Source organism: Lygodium microphyllum, chromosome 25, assembly GCF_053477565.2.
Source record: "Lygodium microphyllum isolate KBCC chromosome 25, Lygodium_microphyllum_v1.1.10, whole genome shotgun sequence".
NCBI lineage: Eukaryota > Viridiplantae > Streptophyta > Polypodiopsida > Schizaeales > Lygodiaceae > Lygodium > Lygodium microphyllum.
Genome location: NC_141159.1, coordinates 10,661,549 through 10,686,402, shown reverse-complemented (window position 1 = coordinate 10,686,402; position 24,854 = coordinate 10,661,549). Strand labels below are relative to the sequence as shown.

Below are 24,854 nucleotides of genomic sequence, written 5' to 3'. Positions count from 1 at the left end.
ACATGAAGTATCTGATAATCCTTTGCTGTGTTCTACTGAAGTTCAGAAGCTGATAAAGAAGGAAGTTTGTGAGGTATATATGCTATGGTCTCTTCTTGTACAGAGTACTTTTACTTTCTGTAATATAAAGCAACAATTTTCTTATGTTTGCGAATTGAATGTAAATAATGAATTGAACAGTTTGTTAGATGATTTTAAAGATGTGTTTCCTTCTGATTTACCTAGTGGCCTTCCACCAAATAGGGGTGAAATAAATCACCCAATTGATATAAATAAGGACACACATCCAATTTCAAAACCACCATATAGGTTAAGTGAAACACAGCATCAAGAAGTTGAAAGACAAATTAAGGATTACCTGGATAAAGGGTTTATTCAACCCAGTAATTCACCTTGGGCTTCACCAATTTTATTGGTAAAGAAAAAAGATGGTTCTATGCGACTTTGTGTTGACTATAGAGCACTTAATAAAATAACGGTGAAGAATAAATTTCCTATGCCCAGAATGGAAGATCTTTTTTATCAATTGCAAGGGGCAAAATTCTTCACAAAGATAGACTTAAGATCAGGTTATCACCAAATAAGAATTAAGGCACAAGATATTTCCAAAACGGCATTTCGTACTAGATACGGGCATTATGATTTTTTAGTGATGCCTTTTGGTCTCACTAATGCACCAGCTACTTTTATGAAGCTGATGAATAGTGTTTTACGGCCCTATCTAGGACATTTTGTAGTAGTCTTTTTGGATGATATCTTGATCTTTAGTAAATCAAGAGAAGAACATTTGGAACACTTAGTATTCCAACTGTTAAGAACACATTCCCTTTATGCGAAGAAAACTAAATGTGAATTCTTTGCACAAGAGGTCAAATATTTAGGGCATATAATCTCGAAAGAGGGAATCAACATGGATCCAGAAAAAGTAAGGGCAATTATTGAATGGCCACCTCCACGGAACCTGGAAGAGCTGCAGATCTTCCTAGGTTTATCTGGATTTTATCGTAGATTCATTCGAGATTATGCCAAAATAGCTGTTCCAATGACAGACCAACTTAAAGGGAAAGGGAAAAGTTTTAATTGGGGAACAGACCAAAATGAAAGTTTTCAAAAACTTAAGGTAGCTATTGCTACAGCTCCAGTATTATTAATAGTGGATCCCAATAAACCATTTGTGGTTGAAGCTGATGCCAGTGACAAGGCAATAGGCGCGGTCTTATTACAAGAAGGTCGACCAGTTGCTTTTGAAAGCAAGAAATTAGATCGTGCAAAACAGAATTATTCTGTTTATGAGAGGGAGCTGTATGCAATAGTACATGCAATGAAGAAATGGAGGCATTATTTGTATGGTGCCAAATTTTTTATCTTATCGGATCATGAAAGCATTAAGTGGCTTAATGATCACCCAGATTTACATGGGCGTAAAGCCAGATGGGCCGAACTCCTCCAAGAGTTTGACTATGAAATAAGATATAGAAAAGGAAAGTATAATATAGTAGCTGATGCACTCAGCAGAATGCCCATCATTAATGAATTGAGTTTTACTCAGTTCACTTCCAACTTGCTTGAATCTTTAAAAGGGAAATGTCAGGTTGATCCGGCATATTCCAACATATGGGAAGCAATAAAAAATGGGGATCCAAATAAAAGTGCTTCTACTGCGGAAGGAATATCTGAGGATGTTCAACTAGGAAATGGAGCATCAGGGGTTGCTCAAACTGGATTCAAGTGGAAGAATTTTACCATTGATAATGGTTATTTACTCTACAAGGGTAGGGTATGTGTCCCGAAAGATATAGAAATAAGGCGCCAGATACTCTTTGAGTGTCATGATACCCCTAGTGCGGGACATCCAGGAGTTAATAAGACTTATAGTCTTATTAAAAGGCAGTTCTATTGGCCTGGACTGAATAAGGACGTCCTTGACTATGTGGTCAAATGTAATAAATGCCAGGTTAATAAAGCTGAAAAATTAAAAATGGGAGGACTTCTCCATCCATTAGAAATTCCTTCGGGAAAATGGTAGAGTATCTCCATGGATTTTATTGTTGCTTTACCTAGAACACAGAGGGGGCACGACTCTGTGTGGGTAATTGTGGATAGGTTAACCAAAATGGCTAGGTTTATTCCAACTTCAACTGATGTTAAAACACCAGAATTGGCTAGATTGTTCGTAGAGAACATATACCGATTGTATGGCCTTCCGGAAAATATAGTTTCTAATCGGGATAGAAAATTTGATAGCCATTTTTGGCGTGCGGTATTTAAGAAATTGGATACTAAACTTAGCATGAGTACGACGGATCATCCGCAAACAGATGGGCAAACTGAAAGGGTTAACCAAATTCTTGAAGATATGCTTAGGGCATATGTAAGCAAAAGGCAAACTAATTGGGAAGAGTATTTACCGATAGCAGAGTTTGCATATAACAGTGCCAAACACTCTTCCACTGGATATAGTCCGTTTATGTTGATGTATGGGTTTCAGCCCAGAGCTCCTTTTGCAGTAGGACTGCATAAGGAAAAGGTTCAGGCAGCTAAAGACTTTTTGGAGGATATGAATAATATGTTAAAATTTGCTCAAGAAAATATTAAAAAGGCTCAAAGTCGAGCTAGAGCATATGCAGATCCTCACCGAAGAGACATCTCCTTTGAAGAAGGGGAATTGGTCTATCTTAAGGTGCCTGAACAAACTAAAACTATGAAAAAGGGACATTGTCCAAAGCTTTCACCAAGGTATTGTGGTCCTTTCATAATACTTAAAAGGGTGGGAGAATTGGCTTACAAGCTCCAACTACCTGCTGGTAGTAAAATACATCCAGTTTTTCATGTAAGTAAACTAAGGAAGAAGCTGGGGGATTTGGATAATCTAATCCTAAATGATGATATTGAGGAGTTATTCTATGACCAATCTAATCCACATGAACCAGAAAAAATATTAAATGTTCGTAATAGACGAACGAGGAATACTATTTATCAAGAATGTTTGGTTAAGTGGAAAGATTGTTCAGAGGAAAGCTCAACATGGGAGCGAGTAAGTACTTTAAAGAAAAGGTTTCCCGATTTACAATTAGACCTTCCAAATATCGTTTTCGAGGACGAAACCGATTCTTAAGGGGAAGGAAATGTGACATTAATGTGACATTAAAAGGGATATTTAATGTCACATTAAGGTCATAAGTGTGAAATGTGACATTAAAAGGGATATTTAATGTTACATTAAGGTAAATTTAGGGGAACATGCACGAGAGTGACCGTCCGGGCTCTTGGGCGCCCGAACGGGGTCAAGGGGAGCCTAGAGAGTAAGGGAGTCCAGGAATAGTAGGACTCCAGCAAGTTGACGGCTGGCAAAGAGATAAGATTGAGGGCCAGCACTTATCTAGGCGTGGCTGGGAGGTGAAGAACACTCGTGCTTTCATCAGTTTTGAAAAATCTGTGCCCGTAATCTAACACCAAGCTTCAAACGAGGTGATCGTCTTCAATGCCTTAGTGGGTGCATGATTCAACACATGATTTGCACACTGAAGGCCTTCTAACCAAAACTTATGAGGCAACCCTTTGCTTATGAGCATACAACAAGTCATCTCCATAAGAGTGTGATTCTTCCTTTCAATAGCACCATTTTGTTGAGGAGTCATTTTAACAGTGGCTTGATGCATAATGTCATGATCAACCAAATATGTCTCAAAAGCACAAGACATATACTCCCCCCCTCTATCCGTGCAAAGTGTCTACACTTTCAAGCCAGTTTCAGCGTCAAGCTTGCAAGAAGATGTTTAAAATGCATACACATCAAATTTTGCTTTCAGCCCATACACCCATGTATACCGAGAGTAATCATCAACAAATGTAACAAAGTAAAGATGACCTCCAAGTGCACGTGTCCACATGGGACCATAAACATCAAAGTGAATAAGCTACAATTTCCTGACAGCATGTAGTGCACCATCCTTTTTTAAGGCAAATCTATGCATCTAGCCCAAAATACATCCCTCATATGCATGACGAGGTGGAATCCCCACTGGAGACAATGCATCTACTATATTGGCACCTTTAAAGGGTCATCAAACTCCCAAAACTCGTATGTCCATAGCAGGCATGCAATAGCTCCGCATTCTACACAGCTGACAATACAGTAGTGACTACCAGAGCATCATGAGACTATGCATCATAGGTATCCAACAAAAACAAACCCTTATATAGGGTCCCACATCTCTGACAATGCATTTGTCATCCTTAAAGATGACCTAAAAGCCATGCTTGTTAAAAGCAGAGATAGAACAAGTTATTTGTAATGCCAGGCACAAATAAAACATCACAAGCATGAAGTCAAAACCATCTGCAACAATAATAGTGACTGTCCAATGCCACAAACATCATAACTGCTAATGTTTGCACATGTAACACGCTTCCCAACAGGGGCTGAATGCAAATAGGAAAACAAACACTTTCTAAAAGCGATGTGTTTTGAAGTTCCACTGTCAAAATACCATGTTTGTTGCCTTTCAACAACATTAAATGCTAAACCAATCATTGAAGAATCATAACTGCAAGTCAGAAATGCATAGTCCTCCTTCACAAGGTTGACTAAAGCATCACCATCAATAGATTTGCTAGCTCATGTCTCTTGGACAACCAAACCAGAGTCCTTTTGCTGATCTTTTTCATTTTGCTTGACTTTTCCTTTGCCTTTGAACTTGGAAAGCATAGCCACATCTCCTAAACGAAATGAAAATTCTTCTGAGTATGTTCCTCTTGCAACAAGAGACCTTCCAACTCCACATATGTAAGGGACTACGTCCCCCCCCAAACGACAACATCGAAGAGGTGTGGAAACCAAGATACAACTCTGGAAGAGAGTTCATTGCGATGTTTACTAATTCCGCATCTTGAATGATTTCATCCACATTGAGCAGCTACTCGCACAAATCCTATATGTAAATAAGGTGATCTGTCATGCTATCACCCTCATCCATGTTCACATTGGCCAACTCTCTATGGAGATGAGATATTCTGGCCTCATTACGTGCTGCAAACAAACGCTCAAGTACATCCCATGCTGATTTTGAGGTCTTACAAGACCGGATGTGTGGAATGATCAATCTTTTCACTGACAAGGCAATCAAAGAAAGTGATTGTGCATCTTTTGAGTCCCATCTCCTCTGATCCTTGGCAGGAGGGGGAGGAGAGGTAGCAGCACTAGTAGCCAGTCCTCTAGCATTATGCTGAGGTGTTTGAGGTGCAAGACCTCCTAATCGCTGCAAATCACCAGAAACATAGTTCCACAAGTCCTTCGCTACAAGAAGGTGTGGACCATAAAACTCCACAATGGATAGTTCGATCCGTCAAGTTTATCCTCTTGAGTGAGGACACCGAGGATTTGCTTTGATCATTGGTCCCCTGACGTGCCATACTGCCAATAATGGACAAAAATCTGCAGCCAAATACTTCTCTACTGAAGTATAGATTGTACTACTCAGAGAACCAAAAACCCCCTCAGGATTATGCAACAAGTACCAACCTGTCACACAAATGCCAAACCGTGTCCAATTTGATCCAAATCAGCACTTATCCAAGAAATAACAACAATGCACTGCTATACCACACCTACCTCGTAATGTGTGCCCTCAAAAGTACAAATTACAGCAACTTAATGCCAATTCTTAACAAAATTTACTGAATTCTCTCAAAAAAATTTACTCAATCTAATTGTAACAGCAATTCAATGTCGTTGTACCACTTGTTTGCTGCCTTGGAATGGATGTTGGGCAAAAGCCCTAAATTTCTTTTTGAAATTTCAAAGAAATTGTAAAAAATTGTACCTTACAACTTGAATTTCTGCAATAATGTCACCTCAGGGTGCATATCAACACCGAACAGCAGTTGGAACCTGCCTCTGATGTGTGCTAGAGCCTCTAGGACAAAAAGCCCCAATTTTCTTGCACAAATGTCAATGAAACTGTGCTATGTCGGCATTTCCAATGAAGATTCGCACGTGGGATTGCAAATCGGACAAAAGCCCCAAATTTTTTTGCGGGAATGTCAAAGAAATTGTGAAATTTCTTCGAATTGGTTGTCAATTTGAACTCTGAGAGTGAAATTTGACAAAAACCCAAAATTTTGGCAACACGAGCTGAGATTCAAAAAGAGATGGCCAAAATGAAAAGGAAATTGCAAAAATTTCCAAAAAAAAAAACCCAAAGCTGAAAATTAGGGTTTTGCATTTTTTAGGATTTGTAGAAAATTGCAGGCAGGGCTAAGAATATGGTGGGTAGAGGTGAGAAAATAAGGAGTAAAGTTGAAAACAGTAACAGCTCTTTCAAAATAGTAGCTCCTCGAACTGCATGTGCACTGCATACAGGACTGCGCATAGGACTACACGTAGGGCTGCGTGCATGCTAAAAACAATAGCAGCTCGTCCTTCTCTTCCTCGGGCAAAGAGCTAGCTAACAACAACAAGACCTTAGGCAGAGTGGCACCGACTGACAGTGGCTAAACTAAATCTGCGAGTAGAACCTTGCTCTGATATCAAATGTTGGAAAATAACAGCCAACTATGGAGGGACAATAAGAGTGTGCTAAAGCAAAAGAGTAGAGTGTACTTACTAAACTAAAAGAATGAGAATGAAAGGTACAAGATAGGTCTAAGAGAGAATGAAAGGTACAAGATAGGTCTAAGATAGACATAGCTCTAACTCAACTAGAGTTAACTAACTCTAGTGACGCAACTTATAACTTTAGTTGTGTTCACACTAAGAACAAAAAAAGAACAAAAGACTAAAACATTGGACACTATCCATAGAATTAGCAAATTCTAACAAGGAGACATCTAACTATCATCATGTCTATAGACCCTATGAGATCACACTAGCAAACTATGACCTTATTTTTATGAATTGAGCTCAACAACAACTAGAAAGTAAAAATGAGTTTTTCACCTTAGATTTGTTACACCAGCCTACTGATTATCCAAAAAGGACAAAACCTCCACGTGGGATTGGCCATCCTATTGGAGACAGCAACATGGATCTTCTCTCCTCCTCCATCTAGTCCTTGCTAAGTATGCATACATTTGCTTCTCAATCTTTTTCAAATGTTTTCTCTTTCTAGTAGAAAATGGGTGACACTCAGGATAAACTCTTCAAAGTCATTATTGGTCCTGAAGATGACAAGTATTTATATAATATATAAACACAAGAAGAGGTGCATATGAGAAAAATTTTATTTCTCAATGTCAAAATGAAGTTGGTGCATAATCATCATCATCATCATTTCGATTTCATATCATTCATTTCCATTCACTTCTATTCCATCTATACTACAATTTTCAATCCCACCCATCCTACCCTTCTCCGTTGCACCCACATCTACATTTACACCATTGTCTATTAGAATTTTCCAATTCTGGGCAATCCCCAATGTAATTCGTCTGGTATGGTCACTTCTTAAGTCCTATCTTGGATTCTTGGATTCCATATCTCATTGATGTTGTTATTGTTGGAGAGCGGGGGTGGGGGAGCAGGTGGTTTTGTTGTTTTGTTGAAGGGCCCGCCAACAACTCCTTACATTTGTGGAATTTGAAAGCCTCTTGCTATGAGAGAAACAAATTTGGAAGAATGTTGCAATGCATTCATGTGATGTAGCCATGCTCTCAAAGTACAAAGGCAAAGGAAAAGTCGAGCAAAATGTGAAAAATCGGTAAAAGGATGATGTGGTACAGCCATTAAATAAGGCTGCCCAAGACACAAAGAAGTCAAAGAAAAATGGAAAATGCCATTTTTCCAAAAAGCTCGGTCATTATAATGATGAATGAAAGCAGCAATTGGCCAAAGAAAGGAAAAAAGGCTTCTATTTGGCTGTCCCACAGACATCAACCCGCAAATCTTCTAATGGTGATGCAGGCAGCAATTGGCCGGAGAAGGAAAAAAAGGCTCCTGTTTGGTTGTCCCGGAGACATCAACCCGCAAATCTTCTAATGGTGATGCTACCGCCAACTTTGTGGAGAAGGATTATGTATTTTTATTATGCAGTTATGATTTTTCAATGGCTGATTCAGCATCCAATGTTGTTGAAACATAGCATGCATGGTATTTCAACAGTGGGGCATCCAGGCATATCACTTCTAGGAAGCATTCTTTTACATTGTTGCATTCAGCCCTTGCAAGGAAGTATGTTGCATGTGTGCCCATAGTAGTAGTTATGATGTATGTAGCATTGGTTCGGGTATGATTACTATTGCAAATGGTTCAGATTTCATGCTTCTGAATGTTCTGTTTGTGCCTCGTATCACAAAGAATCTTTTGTCTATATTTGGCTTTAATAAGCATGGCTTTCAAGTCATCTTTATATGATAAATGCATTGTCAAAGACAGAGAGATGGATTATGCCCTCACATTATCCAACACCTTGTATAAGGGCCTCTTTTTCTTGGATATGGATAACAGAGGTTCTCATGATGCTCTAGCAACTACTATTCTTTCGCCCGCAATGTAGAATGTGGAGCTTTGGTATCCCCACTATGGACATATGAGTTTTGGCAATCTAATAACCCTTTAGCAATGTCAAATAGTAGATGCATTGACGCCAATGGAGATCCCATATCCCCATGCATATGAAGAATGTATTTTGGGGAAATACTTAGTTTTACTTTCAAGAAGGATAATGTCGTATGTGCTGTCCGGAAAGTACAACTAATACACTCCAATGTTTGTAGTCCCACGAGGACACATGCACTTGGGGTTCATCTTTATTTTGTCAGTTTTATTGATACTCATGGTATACATGGGTCTATGGGCTGAAAGCAAAATCTAACATGATAATGCATTTTAAACATCTTGTTGCAAAGCTTGAGACTAAAATTGGCTTTTGAGGAAGGAAATAACATGTCTCATGCTTATGCCTGAAAATGGCATCATGAATCAAGCAACTATTAGGATGACACCTCAACAAAATGGTATTGTTGAAAGGAAAAATCGAATACTTATGGAAATGAATGCTTAAAAGCAAAGGGCTGCCATACAAGTTTTGGCTTGAGCGCCTTCAGTGCACAAATCATGTCTTCAATCGTACACCCACCAAGCACTAAGGACGATCACACCATTTGAAGCTTGGCATGGAAAGAAACTGTTATATTTATAAGGTAAATTACGGGAAACAGGCACGAGGCATGACCGTCCGGGGACTTGGGCACCCGAACGGGGTTTAGGGGAGCCTAGAATTAAAGAGAGTCCAAGAATAGTAGGACTCACCAAGAATTGACGGCTGGCAATCAGATCACGATGGGAGTTGCTAGCAATTAACTAGTAAAGCCTGGGAGGAGAAACGGATCTCGTGCCCTTTGAGTGTTGGACTGTATTCCTCTAGATTTCTTCTTCATCTTCTCAGACGCCTTTCATTGGTATCAGAACCGCCATCACATCTTGCTGGAGCCGTCGGGTCCTAATCTTGCTAGTCATTCGTGAAGCCTTTTTCAGGTGATTACAAGCCCAAGCGCCAGACGATTCGACTGACACGTCATTCGTCAAACGTTTAAGGTCGCCGCCCGTCGTCCATCAGTCGTTTAAGGTCACCACACGAAGTTGTAAATCGTGGTCGTGTGACGTCACGAAAGTGTGACACGCAACAGGGAGACAAAAGGCGTGAGGCGACTACTGTAAGCCGTGCAAAACGCGTCAAATGGTACTTTCGACTGCTGTAAGCCGTGACGAAAAGCATCAGATGGTACTTCAGGTCCTACACGTCACACGGCTGTTTTCGAGGAGCAGTTTTACAGCAGCATCGTCTCCACCCTACTGAAGCCAGGAGTTAAATCGCTACCAGCTGACTGAAGTCAGTCAGACCCGCTTTATACATAGAAGATATACCAGTGGTTCACGTGATTGTTCCGTTTCTGTCAAAGAACTTCATTTCCAGCGTGACTGGTTTACTGGTTTCGTCCGGGAAGACAAAAATTGTTCCTTACTCTTCGGGTTTATTTATTAACAAAACCAACAACAGTTGCCCTGCCATTATAACCAGGGAAGTATTTTACCTTGTATGCAAATTTTTTATCTTTGCTTTCCAATTCCAGTGTATTAATGGCAGAAAAAAAGAAAGAGGGAGTAATGGAAAGTTCTAGTTCCGGGGACCACCCTATGGTAGATCCCCATGAAACGGAGATGCAAGAAGAACAGTGGGAAGAATTCTTTGCTACACGAGAACAAATTGATGATCTTACTGCTCATGTGCAGGCTCAAGGGGTTCAAATGGAATTTTTAACTTAAACACTCACTGAAATAAAATCTCAATTAACTTTATTGTTAGAAAGGGATAAAAATAAGATAGAAACCTCAGATATCCCATCTTCATCGAAAGATTTAGATGTAACTATGCGAGATCCTAAGGAACCCCACCACAAGTTGAGGGATAATCCAGTTCTAAAAGATATGAAACCCCCTCAATTTCACGGGGAGGAAAAAGATAGAAATAAAGATACAATCTTTAATTTTCTCCAAAAATGGAAAGATTTACATAAACTTAAAAATACTCCACCACATCTCCAAGCACTGGAGGCTAGTTTAACTTTGGGGCCCAAAGCATATAAATGGTGGCGAACTTTAAAGGAGGCAAATAAAATACCTGAAACTTGGGCTCAATTTGAATCCGTCTTTTTGAAAGAATTCCTTCCTGAAAATGAAATGGAAAGAAATTGGGAAGATTGGGATTATGTCAGACAAAAGGGAAGACCCCTGCTGATATATTTGGAGGAATATCATGAGATAATCCTCAAATTGGAAGGAATAGATGAATTTCAAAAGACAAGAGGATTCATTAGGGGACTAGATAAAGCCTGTAAAAAGGAAGTAAAAAGGAGTTCACCTAAGATGCTGGAAGAGGCAATTAAATTTGCATTAATCAATGAAGATAGTATGCGTCCAGGTACACTCATTAGTCTCACTGATATGGAGCCCAAGTCTAAGGAATTGAAAACCTCAAAATTTGTGGGCAAATTTAAAAGAAAAATGTCATTTTTTAAGGGTAAAAAACAACCTTTTAAAAAGAAACAATATGTAAGGCCAAAGTTAAGTCCAGACGACTTTGATAAGGCCAAAAAAGAAAAGTTGTGTTTCAATTGCCTATCCCCTAACCATGCTACTTGAAATTGCCCTCAAAGGAAAAAGGGGAAAGACAAAGGAAAGGATAAGGACAAGGGCAAGGGAAAAGAAAAACAAATCCATGTAGTGCAGACCTTAGAATTAAAGGGACATGAAAGGTATAAATCTTTAGAGGTCTTGCACATGGATGTACAACACAAGTGTTGTATGTCAACTTCTATGTGGCAGCCTACCTTTGGTCCACATGATTTAGTTAGAGTGCATGGATTGATAGCTGGAAAGAGGGTTAGAGTCATGATTGATGACTCTGCTGCACATAATTTTATAAATTATGCACTTGTCAAAAAATTGCAACTTCCCCAACAAAAGAGTGGGCATCAATATGTTATTCGTATGATACAAGGTCAAGATAATAAAATATGGGATACAATGGTATCCAATTTGGAAATTGAGATTCAAGGATATAAAGATAAACTTGATTTCCAAATTATGAACATGGAAAGAGCTGATATTGCTCTAGGAAGGGAGTGGCTATGGGGATTGGAACCATCCTTAAAATGTAGTTACCATCATAATACACTGGAATTTGAAAGGGATGGTAAGACTTTTGTCATTCAAGGTAAACATGAAGTATCTGATAATCCTTTGCTGTGTTCCACTGAGGTTCAGAAGCTGATAAAGAAGGAAGTTTGTGAGGTATACATGTTATGGTCTCTTCCTGTACAAACCACTTTTACTTTCTGTAATATAAAGCAACAATTTTCTTATGTTTGTGAGTTGAATGTAAATAATGAATTAAGTAGTCTGTTAGATGAATTTAAGATGTGTTTCCTTCTGATTTACCAAGCGGCCTTGCACCAGATAGGGGTGATATAAATCACCCAATTGACAAAAATAAGGATACTCACCTATTTTTAAACCACCTTATAAGTAAAGTGAAACGCAGCATCAAGAAGTTGAAAGGCAAATTAAGGATTACCTTGATAAAGGGTTTATTCAACCCAGTAATTCACCTTGGGCTTCGCCAATTTTATTAGTAAAGAAAAAAGATGGTTCTATGCGACTTTGTGTTGATTATAGAGCACTTGATAAAATAACGATGAAGAATAAATTTCCTATGCCCAGAATGGAAGATCTTTTTAATCAATTACAAGGGGAAAAATTCTTCACAAAGATAGATTTAAGATCAGGCTATCACCAAGTAAGAATTAAGGCACGGGATGTTCCTAAGACAGCATTTCGTACTAGATATGCGCATTATGATTTTTTAGTGATGCCTTTTGGCCTCACTAATGTACCAGCTACCTTTATGAAGCTGATGAATAGTGTCTTACGGCCCTATCTAGGACATTTTCTAGTAGTCTTCTCGGATGATATCTTGATTTTTAGTAAATCAAGAGAAGAACATTTGGAACATTTACAATTAGTATTCCAACTGTTACGAACACATTCCCTTTATGCGAAGAAAACTAAATGTGAATTCTTTGCACAAGAGGTCAAATATTTGGGGCATATTATCTCGAAAGAGGGAATCAAGATGGATCCAGAAAAAGTTAGGGCAATTATTGAATGGCCATCTCCAAGGAACCTGGAAGAGCTGCAGATCTTCCTAGGTTTATCTGGATTTTATCGTAGATTCATTCGAGATTATGCCAAAATAGCTGTTCCAATGACAGACCAACTTAAAGGAAAAGGAAAGAGCTTTAATTGGGGAACAGACCAAAATGAAAGTTTTCAAAAACTTAAAGTAGCTATTGCTACAGCTCCAATATTATTGATAGTGGATCCCAATAAACCATTTGTGGTTGAAGCTGATGCCAGTGATAAGGCGATAGGCGCGGTCTTATTACAAGAAGGTCGACCAGTTGCTTTTGAAAGCAAGAAATTAGACCGTGCAAAACAGAATTATTCTGTTTATGAGAGGGAGCTGTATGCAATAGTACATACAATGAAGAAATGGAGGCACTATCTGTACGGTGCCAAACTTTTGATTTTATCGGATCATGAAAGCATTAAGTGGCTTAATGATCAACCGGATTTACACGGGCGTAAAGCCAGATGGGCCGAACTCCTCCAAGAGTTTGACTATGAGATAAGATATAGAAAAGAAAAGTATAATATAGCAGCTGATGCACTCAGCAGAATGCCCATCATAAATGAATTGAGTTTTACTCAGTTCACTTCCAACTTGCTTGAATCTTTAAAAAGGAAATGCCAGGTTGATCCGGCATATTCCAACATATGGGAAGCAATAAAAAATGGGGATCCAAATGAAAGTGCTTCTACTGAGGAAGGAATATCTGAGGATGTTCAACAAGGAAATGGAGCATTAGGGGTTGCTCAAACCGGATTCAAGTGGAAGAATTTTACCATTGATAATGGTTATTTACTCTACAAGGGTAGGGTATGTGTCCCGAAAGATACAGAAATAAGGCGCCAGATACTCTTTGAGTGTCATGATATCCCTAGTGCGGGACATCCAGGAGTTAATAAGACTTATAGTCTTATTAAAAGGCAGTTCTATTGGCCTGGAATGAATAAGGATGTCCTTGACTATGTGGTCAAATGTAATAAATGCCAGGTTAATAAAGCTAAAAGATTGAAAATGGGAGGACTTCTCCATCCACTAGAGATTCCTTCGGGAAAATGGGAGAGTATCTCCATGGATTTTATTGTTGCTTTACCCAGAACACAGAGGGGGCACGACTCTGTGTGGGTAATTGTGGATAGGTTAACCAAAATGGCTAGGTTTATTCCAACTTCAACTGATGTTAAAACACCAGAATTGGCTAGATTGTTCGTAGAGAACATATACCGATTGTATGGCCTTCCAGCAAATATAGTTTCTGATCGAGATAGAACATTTGATAGTCAATTTTGGCGTGCGGTATTTAGGAAGTTGGATACTAAACTTAGCATGAGTACGGCAGATCACCCGCAAACTGATGGACAAACTGAAAGGGTTAACCAAATCCTTGAAGATATGCTTAGGTCATATGTAAGTAAAAGGCAAACTAATTGGGAAGAGTATCTACCGATAGCAGAGTTTGCATATAATAGTACCAAGCACTCTTCCACTGGATATAGTCCATTTATGTTAATGTATGGGTTTCAGCCCAGAGCTCCTTATGCAGTCCTACTGCATAAGGAAAAGGTTCAGGAAGCTAAGGATTTTTTGGAGGATATGAATAGTATGTTAAAATTTGCTCAAGAAAATATTAAAAAAGCTCAAAATCGATCTAGAGCATATGCAGATCCTCACCGAAGAGACATCTCCTTTAAAGAAGGAAAATTGGTCTATCTTAAGGTGCCTAAACAAACTAAAACCATGAAAACGGGACAATGTCCAAAGCTTTCACCCAAGTATTGTTGTCCTTTCACAATACTTAAAAAGGCGGGAGAACTGGCTTACAAGCTCCAACTACCTGCTGGTAGTAAAAATACATCCAGTTTTTCATGTAAATAAGTTAAGGAAGAAGCTGGGTGATTTGGATAATTTAATTTTAAATGATAATATTGAGGAGCTATTAAATGACCAATCTAATCCACATGAACCAGAAAGAATATTAAATGTTCGTAATAGACGAACAAGGAATACTATTTATTAAGAATGTTTGGTTAAGTGAAAAGATTGTTCAGAAGAAAGCTCAACATGGGAGCGAGTAAGTACCTTAAAGAAAAGGTTTCCCAATTTACAGTTAGACCTTCCAAGTATCGTTTTCGAGGACGAAACCGATTCTTAAGGGGAAGGAAGGTAAATTACGAGAAACATGCACGAGGCATGACCGTCCGGGGCGCCCGAACGGGTTTTAGGGGAGCCTAGAATTAAAGAGAGTCCAAGAATAGTAGAACTCACCAAGAATTGACGGCTGGCAATCGAATCACGATGGGAGTTACCAAAAATTAACTAGGCAAGGCTGGGAGGAGAAACGGATCTCGTGCCCTTTGAGTGTCGGACTGTATTCCTCTAGATTTCTTCTTCATCTTCTCAGACGCCTTTCAGAAACCCAAGCTTGATTACTTTCAACTGTTCCGATGCATAGCCTATGCACATGTCCCAAAGGAGCTTCGTGGAAAGCTCAATGATAAAGCAATAAAATCTTTTTATTGGCTACAATTCGGAGAGCAAGTTCTATCATTTGTATCATCCACACACAAAGAAAATATTTGTCAATTGGGATATTATCTTCACTAAAAATGCAGCATTTTCACATGATCAATTTAAGACGCCAACCACCTACGACATAGGTGATTTCTTGGAGGGTCTTCTACCACTTTCTTTGGGGTCCGCACCTGCAGTAAATGGCCGGGCAGACGTATTACAACAAGCTATTGTTGCACCGCATGCTCCCAAACAGCAGTCACTTAATCTTGGATTGTCTCATGCAATGAAAGATGCAATACAACATGAAAAGGCTGTTGTAAATGCAACTAAAACAATTCCTAAATGGTTGTTACAAACTCTCCAGGAGGATAGAATGGATGCTCCCTTATCTCAACGCATTAGAAGCACTGCTAGACATACAACACATAATGCAAGGAGGGCACATTTGGCTGATTTTATGGAATTAGATGATGTTTGTGATGAGCATATGTTCACAAGCTCATTGTTAGATAATGATGAGCCTACTTCCTTGGAGGAAGCTGAACAAGATGTACATTGGATGCACGCCATGCAAGAAGAGTTGGACTCTATTGCCACTAACTCTACATAGGATCTTGTGTGTTTACCACCTAGTAAAAAGACTATTGATACTAAATGGTTTTTTAAACTCAAACGTAAGACTAAAGGCACTGGTGACTGGTACAAGGCATGGTTGGTAGCAAAAGGCCATGCATAAAAGAAGGGCATAGATTATAAGGAAACCTTTGCTCCTACATCCCGTATAAATACAATGAGATGTGTCATTGCTATGGCTGCAAATTCTAGCTAGAAAGCACATCAATTGGCCATAAAGAAAACATTTTTGAATGGGAATCTACATAAGGATGTTTATGTTTCACAATCTCTAGGGTTTGTGGTGAAGGAAAAAGAACAAAGGACTATAAGTTTCATAAGGCTCTTTATAGTCTCAAACAACCTCCTCATATATGGTACTCTAAAAGTGATGCTTATTTGGCCAGCAAAGGGTTCAAAAATTGAACGATTGCTTCTACTCTATATATTAAGAATAAAGGGGAAACTTGCTAGTTATCATTCTTTATATGGATGACATGCTCCTCACAAGACCTAAAGAGGATTAAATTGCAGATTTCGATGCTGAATTGAAACATGCATTTGCTATGTTAGATATGGATTGTTTACGCTACTATTTGGGAATTCAATTCACCAAAAATCAGCATGGCATCATCAAGTCAGAGTCACAATGTGGACAAGCCTTCACATAGATTTAACATGCAAGATTGCAAACCTATGTGTAGTCCTATGGAGCCAGGCCTAAAGTTGTCTATGCATGATGGTGAAGAGATGTCTGATGTTTCAATTTACAATCAGGCTATTGGCTCTCGTATTTATCTTTAAAACAACACCCTGACATTCAATATACAGTATCTCAAGTGAGCAAGTTTATGCACAACCCACTGACCATAAATTGACAAGATGTTAAGCAAATCTTTAGATATTTGCAAGGTACTCACTCACATGTATTACTATTTCCCGGGGGGAAGACTTGCATCTACAAGCTTACAGTGATTCATATTGGGCTATTGATTCAGATACTACGCAATCTACTAGTGGGCATTGCTTCTTTCTAGGCCACTCATGCATTACATGGCTAAGAAACAGCCTACAATGGCTACCTTGTCTTGTGAGGCTGAGTACAAGGAAACCTTTAAGGCAATAGTGGAATGTGTATAGTTGCATAGATTCTTGGTTGTATCTACATATATCATTGGAGATTCCTACACCCATTCTTTCTAATCATCGAAGTGCTATTACAGGGATACCAAATCCTATCTTTCATGCTCACACGATACACATCAAGGTGCATTACCAATATGTCAGAAAGAGATACTATGCGAGAGAGATCAGCTTGATGTATGTACCCACACAAGAAAATGTTGCAGACATTTTTACCAAACCATTACCACATGAGAAGTTTGAGGCTTTTCAAAAGTCCTTGAACTTATTACCCTTTGGTGATTCATCATCCTTCCACTTCATCTCATTCGCACTTGTTAGAATTTGCCAATTATAGACAATGCCCAATGTAATTCGTATGGTGTGCACACTTATTGAAGTGTCAATGTAGTGTGTGTATACCTAGTATATTAGAATATTAAAAGAGCGACACTAGGCTCTAGCATAAATAAACCTAACTCTAGTTAGTTGGTGAATAGCTAGTTAGGTTAATCCTTGACCTAAACAAAGGTTGTACTTTCACTCTATCTTTCAATTCAGCAAGTACACTCTACAATCTTGCTTCAGCTCACACTGTCACCGTCTCTCATTTCTCTCTCCTCCATGGTACCTAGTTATCCACATTTCTATCCTATGCTACCAACCTATCCTCTTTCTCCATCCATCTACATCAGCCAAGCATGTGTTTACAAATAAGGCACATTTTAATGGGTCTAGCTTTACCACTTGGCAAATTTGATGCCACATGTCTTGGATTCTCGGAACATCTAGTTGACAGCTACATGGCTCACCATCGTAACCAACCTATCAACCTTGGCCATGGGCTCTAAGAGTTTAGAATGACTAAAAGGGATGTTTTGACTGTCAATTAAACTAAGTATCAATAATTGCTCGCTGAATTCACCACCATTGGCTTACCCAAGTCAACAAATGATCAAGTCACTTTGTTCATGAACGAATTACCACATAGATATTTCAATTTCATCTAACAAGTCATCTCACAACCCCAGTTACCCACCTTCTATGAATTTGAGTGTCAACTCTTGCCTTACACTTGGTTGTTCAATCAATTCCATAAGAAATCCCAATATTCAATCAAGACCTTAACTCCCCAAACAGTGAAGCAAGGTGGTTCAAAGAACAACACAAAGATTGAATCGGATAGTGAGGAGCAAAGTAACTCCCCTCCAAGATTCAAACAAGGTTGGAAAAATGTTCCTAAAAAGAATAGATACTATCATCATTCTTAAAAGACCCGCCACTTTTACAGCAAGTGTTACTCAAAGTCCAACTATAGACCCTCTTCCCCACCTAGAAACCCAAACATATCAAGCAAGGGCCCTTCCACAGTCGAAAGAGCGTCGTCCTCCACCTCAACATGATAGCTCCATTGCTCACATGGCAACAGGACTATCTATCCCCACTTCACCTAAGGGGTTATTTGATTGGTCCACCAATGCCACTATTTTGGACTTTGGTCCTCAGACACTACTTGTCTCCCTTGAGTATAGACTTAATAAGTCATCGTCTATTTCTAAGTTTCCCTCTACATGGAGTGTGCAACCACAAGCAGTTGAGCCCATTTTCCCAAAATTTATTCGATCCAACATATTGTGGAGACTTTCTCCAATTCAAATCTCAATGACACTGATTGTAGACTTAACACACCTCTCACCTGCATATATGTTCATTCTTGCAAGGCACGCTCTAGCCTAACTTCTCTCCTCTGCTGCACATTCCTACTCTTACTTTCCTAAATCTTTAGCTTACCTATCTTTTAGTAGTAAGATCCTCTCCAAACTTAACCCATTGCACTCACAAGCACTTTACATTGAAGTTGGGGTATGCATGTTTTCTAGTCTTATGTGCTATCTTCGCTCCTAACTTGTCTTTTGCAAGTTGGCATTAACCCTTTCCAAATCTAACCCATTGCACTCACAAGCACTTTACATTCAAGTTCAAGTATACAAGTTTTACAATCTTATGTCATATTTTTGCTCCTAACTTGTATTTAGCTAGTTGGCACTAACCCTTACAAGACCCACTAGTTGATCGGAGTGAAGACTTGTTTTGTTCGGCATTCCTTACCTCAGTTGTCCTTCCTTAATGGGGTTTATACTCTAGACCAACAAGGAGTCTTTTCATCCTGAGGTCGGGTTCTTGCCTTACTTAAGGCCACTTGCAAGGCCATTCATTTCACAAGCTTTCAACTAGGCATGCAACTCATACCTTCCTTGGGTGTTGATGTGATGCTTACTTCTCCTTCCACTATCCGAGGTAAGGGGGCATTTTCAGAATGAGATGCCTCATGACTAGTTAATCCCATTTCACTATAGGAAGACATTCTTAATGTAAATGCTTAGTTGAACAAAATTTCAGCACTGGAGCAAAGCTTCCAACCTTCAATCAAGTGCCTTGGACCCAACAAGTCAAGAGAATTGATAGTATCCCGGCAATGAAACCATGAAACCAGCCTTCCTTCTCAAAGAGGGTGGTAATGACCTGATTAGTCAACAATTTCAACAAGCTTAAAATTCACATAAACTAAAAATGCAAATGTTACCACTTAATCTTGGACAATGGATAGCCTATTGGCCCCAAAAACTGGCTCATTGCGGTATTTCTTTATCTCTTATTGCAAATGGGTGTTCAATCTCCTCTACTCTCCAAGTGCCTCTCACTATCAAAAGTGACCAACAACCCTTCAAACGAATTTGCCCCTTGGTTTGCTTGGGGATTGGTCTTCAATTGTGCTCCTTAAATACCCTCAACCAACGAATGTAGCAAGAGCTTTCAGCAAGGAGCCCAAATATGCAGCCCACAAATCAAGCAGTCCAAACCTATCATTTGGCCAAGAGCACGCACACACAAAGCAAGTGATGTACACATCACTACCTACTGCTGCACTGATTCTCTATGTAAAATGGGAAATTTAAGCCTATAAGATGATCAGCCCATGAAATTTTCAATGATTATGTAGCTTCTCAGCACTCTTGAAGATGTCAACATACACCAGAATAATTGTGTCATCCTATTTTAATATGCACGTGAAAATGTGTAACCCATTGTCCAGTCAGCAGTCCAAACCTAGCATTTTTCTGGCGGCAAACACATAAAGCAAGTGGTGAACATGTCACTGACTACAGCTGCACTGATTCTCAAATTTAGAAAGCAAAACCAAGACTATACAATAGTCATCTCATGAAGTTTTCAATCTCCATCTGGCTTTGCAGCATCTTGAAGATGTTTATAAGCATGAGAAAAGAGGATAGCTCTATATCCTTCAATTATGATTACGGGCATCCATCACCTGATCTTAATTCCAGTAATAGTTGACTTCCAGAACTGACACAAAAAGAAAACAATGGCAGTACTCTTTTTACTCTTAATAGCAAAAGACAAACAGACCATTTGTAACAAGGTATTGTACCCTTCTGAATTTATGGAAGAAGTTGTCAATTTGGTGGGTAGTAATGGGTGGCGGAGAGTTACACAAAACCTGAAAGGCAATGAATATATTTGGTGAACTGAGCAATAATTTCCTCACCCAAACATAGTGTGCACTAAAAAGGTCTACAATAAGAAAACCACAATGGTAACATGGCTAGGACCAAACAACCAAGTAAAAAGGTTTCTTTATTTTTTTATTTTAACATGCCATAGTAAAGAGGGAGCCCACATGAAGTTCAGCCATGTTAGTAACAAGCACATTATATAACATCCATAGTTTATCTTGTTAAACTACCTAAAAATTAGTCTAATACCTCTTCTCCTCGATCATTAGTTGAGATCAGAATCAGGCCAGGCTCTTGAATAGAGGACATACTTATCATTGGGGAAATTCTCTCTACAAGAGGTTGTGTCAGTGGAAGATTGGTTTGCATTTCACAAGTTACCACAGGAGATTGGCATAGAGAGACTGCATGGCCTTAGGAAAGCTAGAGTCATGATTGAGGCCATGACATAAGGAGTTCCACCAAATTGGCAGACACATACATAAACTTCTCAAACTTGGATTGGTCTCTCCTCTAGAGGGGACATTCTCATAGCAATTATTGCAACTAGCATAGACAAGGTATTCGCTTTTATGGTTGAGGATGGTTGTCTCCAAGGAGAGGACTGTGACCAAACACCGTTCATTGGATGCTCCAAATAGCATATCAAAAAAGTGGCACACTGAGAAAGGAAGTGCCACATTGACCTAGACCCAACCACTTGCCTTGTAGATGGATGAAGATATTGGGCTTATCAAAGGAGGCCTCTATAGAGATTACCGTGGAATCCAAGACAATGGGTGTGGAGGGGTCCATTTCTTCATAGATCATGTGACATCACCTTCTTTGGCAACATTACTCATCCATGGAGGAGGATACAGATGAGCAAGGTCAAAGCACAACCAACAACCACCCCCCATTGGTACAAAGAGAGAATCTCGGATGAGTTCTTATATGACTTTTGGAGGAGGCTATATGACAATTTAGGGCCTAGGAAGGTCTCTCTCTTCCCATGTCTTGTAGCTCATAGGAGCTTAATAGTTGGCAATTGCCTTGGATATGGCAAGGAACAAATGGCATGCACAAGATGCAGTGAGCCAAAGGAGACATAGAGACACAACCTATGGCACTGCCTTAGAGCCCAGGAGGTACAGAGAAGAGCCTCGAGATGATATTCGATGGCACAATAAAGACCATGGTGTCAACCTAGGGAGTTGTAGCCTAGGTCAAAGGCCCAACATGCAACTATGAGGATGTTCAAGGGAGTCTCTCTTTTCTCATCATTGAACAACATCTCAGTAGAATCCCCATCCTAGATTTCGTGGGCGCAATGGACCCAAGGACACTATCACAACTGGGAGCTGATTGCTATGAGATTTAGCTAGCTATGGAGGAAAAAGGAACGAGAGTCAATGAACTATAGATAATGTAAGCTCAAGAGAGTGTACTAACTCAAGATTGAGAAACAAGAGACAGTGAACTGTAGACAATGTGAGCTCAAAAGAGTGTATTAGCTCAAGATTACACAACACACTAAAAGTACAAAGCACAACTAAGCTCCAAGGTTGACCTAGCCAAACTCCCACAGCCTAACTAGAGTTGGATGAACGCAACTCTAGAGCCTAGTGCCACCACATTTAAAGTCCTAGACACACCACACTTTGACGCTTTAACAAGGGTCCACACCACACAAATTACATTGGGCATTGCCCAAAATTGGCAAATTCTAACACCCCTACACTACCAATGTGATGAAGTACAAGGATAATTAATCACCAAAGGGTAATAAATTCAAGGAATTATGGAAAGCCTCAAGCTTTTCACATGGTAAAGCCTTGGTGAAAATGCTTGCAACATTTTCCTATGTGGAAACATACATCAAGTTAATCTCTCTTGATCTCTCTTTGGCATAGTGGTAGTGAGTCTCAACGTGTTACGTGCAACCATGAGACACTCCATTTCATGCTACTGCAATAGCACTCAACTATCTGAGAGAATGGATATAGAACTCTCCAACAAAACCTATAGATCAGCTAGCAATCTACACAGCCATACACATTCAACTGTTGTTGTGAAGGTTGCCCTATACTCAACCTCACAAGACAAAGTAGCCATTGTAGGTTGTTTCTTACTAAGCCATGAAATGCATAAACGGCCCAAAAAGAAATAATATCTACCAGTAGACTGCTGAGTATCTGAGTCTCCAGTCCAATCTAAATTGTTGTAAGCTTGTAACTGCAAGCCGCACCCCCCCTGCACAGGAAATATCATGGCATGTATCTCAATACCTTGCAACTAGCGGAAGATCCACTTAACAGCTTGCCAATAAATTATACATGTGCTATGCATAAGCCTCTCATCTAAGATACTACAAACTGTATACCAAGGCATGTGTTGCACAGATAGATAAGCCATCCAACAAACTGGCTGTAAATTGCAATTTACAGCCAGGTTTTTGGATGCCTTATCTATCAATTTACAGCCTAGCTGTAAATAGCAACATCAGTCATCTCACTACCATCATGCATAGAAAGCTTCAACCCTTCCCCCATAGGAGTACTCATAGGTTTACAATCCTCCATGTTAAATCTATATAGAAGCTTTCCCACATACTGTGACTGTGACATGACGATACCATGCTGATTTTGGATAAACTAAATCCACAAATACTAATGTGAGAGGCCCATATCTGACATAGCAAATGTATTCTTCAATTGAGCCTTAAAATTTGCAATTTTATCCTCTTCCGGTCTAGTGAGTAGCATATCATCTACATAAAGAATGATGACCAGCAAGCCTCCCCCTGCTCTTTCCCCCCCCCCCTAAAAAACCCTTTTTCATTCTTAACGCACAAAATAGGAGCAGTTAGACTGTTCTTGAACCATTTGCTATTCAAAAAAGCATCTATCTTTGAATACCATGCACAAGGAGCTTGTTTCAAGCCATACAAAACCTTCTTTAAATTGCAAACCAAGTGCTCTTTGCCTTTAACCACAAACCTTGGAGGTCACCATTAAGAAATGCTTTCTCAATGTCCAACTAATGCACTTTCCATCCATCATGGACGGCCATACTAGTAACACACTTAACAGTCATCATTCAGGATGTAGGAGCAAAAGTCTCCTCAAAATCTATGCCATATTTCTAAGCATATCCTCTGCAACCAAGCATGCCTTGTACCTATCAATAGGACTATTAGCCTTGTGTTTGAGTTTAAAGACCCATTTTGTTGGGTGTAAAGTCCCATCAATCTACGTGCGTATAAACTTACGGGTGAGAACACGCCCTTATTTGTACCCTAACATATAAATACATTTTTTATTTTTTGCATACTGTAACACCTACTAGTACACTCATCTTGGGATTTTCTCCCTCTCACTCTCAGCTTTGTTCTTGCTCCATTCCTATCTTGCACTCTGTCACAACAAACTGGTATCAGAGCTCTAGTAATAGTATTCACGCTTCCCAAGAGTGTGAGCTAGTTTTGCACGCGAGAAGCGATTCACCTTTCCTATCAATCACTGAGAGCAGGCCAACTTGTCGTTCATGTCAAACTAATCAAGTGCACATCATCCGTTGGCTGTTCGTCACAATTTCAGCTGACGACCAACGTGGCAGCAATCGGTTCACTATTCCGATCTCTGGCTGATGGACCAAGTGTAGCAGGTCGACAGGTGACGGGGTAGTCTTAGCGTTAGGCAGATGGCAACATCATTGCAACCAAATGGACACCACACACCAGGTCGACGGCGACAAGTCTAGCACTCACCACGGTGTGGAAGTGTGGGCAAACCGGCAACCAATCAACATCTCGCATGGGCGAATAGACAACCGACGCAGGTCCAACGGGTGTGATGGGGCCTAGTCAACCCCTTGACAGGTCCCATTTAATTCTGTTTTTATATTCTACAATTTTTTATTCTCCTTCCTTACCAGGTATTCGTGTGCATAAGTACAATGTGCCAACTTGGCCAAAAAATTTGGGACTTTTCTCGAATTTGAAAACCGTGATAAAGAACAAGACAATCAGATCCAGAAATTGCAAAAATTGTGCACATTGGCCTTGAAAATTTTTGGCCTTTTCATGTATCAATGAAATTTTGCTCAACTGAGCCAAATTTACAGACATTGGTGCGCATTTCAACCTGAGAAATTTGAGGCTTTTGCAAAACTTTAGCAAATTTTTCTAATTTTTCCAGTTTTATGCTCTCCGGATCATGTATTAATGCAATCAGGGCAGATTGGTCAGCAAAATTTTGGGGCTTTTGCTGAAATTTGAGAATTTCGCCAAAATTGATGTCTGAAATGTACATTGGGAACATTGCTGAGGCAAATCTTGGTTCTATAAGCAGTGAGATTTATCTCCCACTTGTGAGATTTTGGAGAAATTGCAGAGAATTTTGGTGTT

At 39.5% G+C, this 24,854-nt stretch overlaps 1 protein-coding gene across 10 annotated transcripts in view; it reads right to left on the bottom strand.

Moving 5' to 3' along the window:
* The window catches only part of LOC148013909 (E3 SUMO-protein ligase SIZ1-like), a 105,419-nt gene that overhangs the window by 21,802 nt on the left and 58,763 nt on the right, over positions 1–24,854 (bottom strand). For 9 of the 10 annotated variants that reach the window (XR_015688672.1, XR_015688669.1, XR_015688668.1 and 6 more), the window contains one exon: positions 20,383–20,451. The exons of the other annotated variant lie outside the window; for it this stretch is intronic. Coding sequence is in view for 1 of the 9 variants with exons in the window: in XM_087666875.1 (XP_087523001.1) it covers positions 20,383–20,451 (69 nt within the window). In the remaining 8 variants the exon portion in view is untranslated. The remainder of the gene's footprint in view (positions 1–20,382; positions 20,452–24,854) is intronic. 10 annotated transcript variants of the gene reach the window in all.